General features: G+C 49.8%; 1 protein-coding gene across 1 annotated transcript in view; it reads left to right on the forward strand.

Moving 5' to 3' along the window:
• Cercam (cerebral endothelial cell adhesion molecule) overlaps window positions 1-2,040 on the forward strand; it is an 11,616-nt gene that overhangs the window by 6,530 nt on the left and 3,046 nt on the right. Inside the window, exons 9-10 of the mRNA XM_013021266.1 lie at window positions 66-159; window positions 303-448. Coding sequence (XP_012876720.1) covers window positions 66-159; window positions 303-448 — 240 coding nt within the window. The remainder of the gene's footprint in view (window positions 1-65; window positions 160-302; window positions 449-2,040) is intronic.

Below are 2,040 nucleotides of genomic sequence, written 5' to 3' on the forward strand. Positions count from 1 at the left end.
TGGCACCAGGCTCTCCCAGCTCTTAGGACTTGAGGATGTCTACTCTTTGCTCAGTGTCTGCCCAGGAAGTGTTTAGCGTGTTGCTCACATTCCTCCTGAAGTACTTCCCCCTCAGGAGGAGCCGCTGGTGTAAACAGAGACACATGAGGCTTCCCCAAAGTTGGTGCCAGGTTCTCCAGGACAGTTGCTGACAGCTCAGAGCACAGAAAGGAGGCACAGTGCTCAGCCTCCTTCAAACCAGACTCCAGGGTGACTGTCCCCAGGGACCCAGGGGAGGCCCCTCTGCAGAACCTGCTAACCAGGTGTGTTTTGCAGGCTGCTCAACAGAAGCATCCTCAGGACCCTGGGTGTGGACCTGCTCCCGGGCTACCAGGACCCCTACTCAGGCCGCACACTGACCAAGGGCGAGATTGGCTGTTTCCTCAGCCACTACTCCATCTGGGAGGAGGTGAGCATGCCTGCACTCCTTGGGGACAGCAGGGGACAGCTTGCCCTAGTCATGGCATGCCGCACAGACACAGGCTCAGCAGCGATGCACCACCTCTGTCCAACGCTGTGTGGACATCACCAAGCACTGCCCTCACCCTGGCGTCTCTGCTGAGTACCCGCCCTGTACTCGGAGGTGTTCTGTTCTGAGGACCCAGGCGGGGGCAGTCTCTCTCCTCCTGTAAGAGGAACACATTGCTGCAGGGCTCAGGGATCAGAGAGGGGCACAGAAGTCAAGAGAGAACCAAGCTCGCATTGGAGGCAGGGGGGATAGACAGGTGTGGGCTGATCTCCTCTTCCTCTTGCCCTTGTAGGTAGACGCTCTACCACTTGAGCTATGTGTTCAGCCTCTTCTTGCATTGGTTATTGGTTGTTCTCTTTTCTTTTTTGCCAGTCCCAGGGCTTGAACCCAGAGTCTGGGCCCTGTCCCTGAGCCTGAGCTCAAGGCTAGTGCTCTACCATTTGAGCCACAGTGCTACTTCCAGCTTTTTCTGAGTAATTTATTATATATAAGAGTCTCACAGACTGTCTTGCCTGGGCTGGCTTTGAACGGTGATCCTCAGATCTCAGCCCCCTGGGTAGCTAGGATTATAGGCATGAGCCACCAGCGCCTGACCTGTTATTGGTTATTCTTGAGGGAGAGACTTGCTTTATGCTGGGCTAGTCTGGACTGTATGTCATTATGCTTCCCTTAGAACCAGAACGCACTTGTGCGACCACCCCAGCAATTGGTTCAGATGGAGACTCAGGAACCTTCATGCCTGTGCTGCCCTTAAATTCTAACCTCTGCTTTTGCTTTACTCTTTGAAAGCTTTTCTTTTTTCTTTTCTTTTTTTTTGCCAGTCCTGGAGCTTGAACTCAGGGCCTGGGCACTGTCCCTGAGCTTCTTTTGCTCAAGACTAGCACTTTATCCTACCACTTCCAACTTTTTCTGCTTGCATGATACTTAGGAATCCAACCCAAGGCTTCATGCATGCAAGGCAACCACTCTACCACTGAGCCACCTCCCCAGCCTGGAAGCTTTCTTTTTCCTTGGCTGGTATTCTACCACTTAAGCCACATCTTCACCTGGCTTTAAATTTGTGTGTGTGCTAGTACTAGGGCTTGAACTCAGGGCCTGGATGCTGTCCCTGAACTTTCTCACTCAAGGCTAATGCTCTATCATTTGAGCCCCAGATTCACTTCTGACTTTTTGCTAGCTAATTGTAGATAAAAGTCTCATGAACTTTTCTGTCCAGACTAGCTTTCTACCTCAGTCCTCAGATTTTAGCCTTCTGAATAGCTAGGATTATAGGTCTGAGCCTCCTGCACTGACTTTGAGTCTCTTTTTCTTTTCCTTTCCCCATTTCCCTATTCTCTTTCTTTTTCTCTTATTGATATGAGTCTTGCTTACAAGGTCTTGCTATGTAGCCCTCAAACTTGTGTTCTTTCAGTGTCAGCTTCCTGAGTGCTGGGATTACAGTCATGAGCCACCATATCTGTCTCTCTGTTTTTATTTTATTTTCTAACAAAAATATATGAGTATGTATAAGCTTAAGTTTATATTTGTCTTTT

The sequence above is a fragment of the Dipodomys ordii genome, unplaced genomic scaffold (assembly GCF_000151885.1).
Source record: "Dipodomys ordii isolate 6190 unplaced genomic scaffold, Dord_2.0 Scaffold55, whole genome shotgun sequence".
In the NCBI taxonomy this organism is placed as follows: Eukaryota; Metazoa; Chordata; class Mammalia; order Rodentia; family Heteromyidae; genus Dipodomys; species Dipodomys ordii.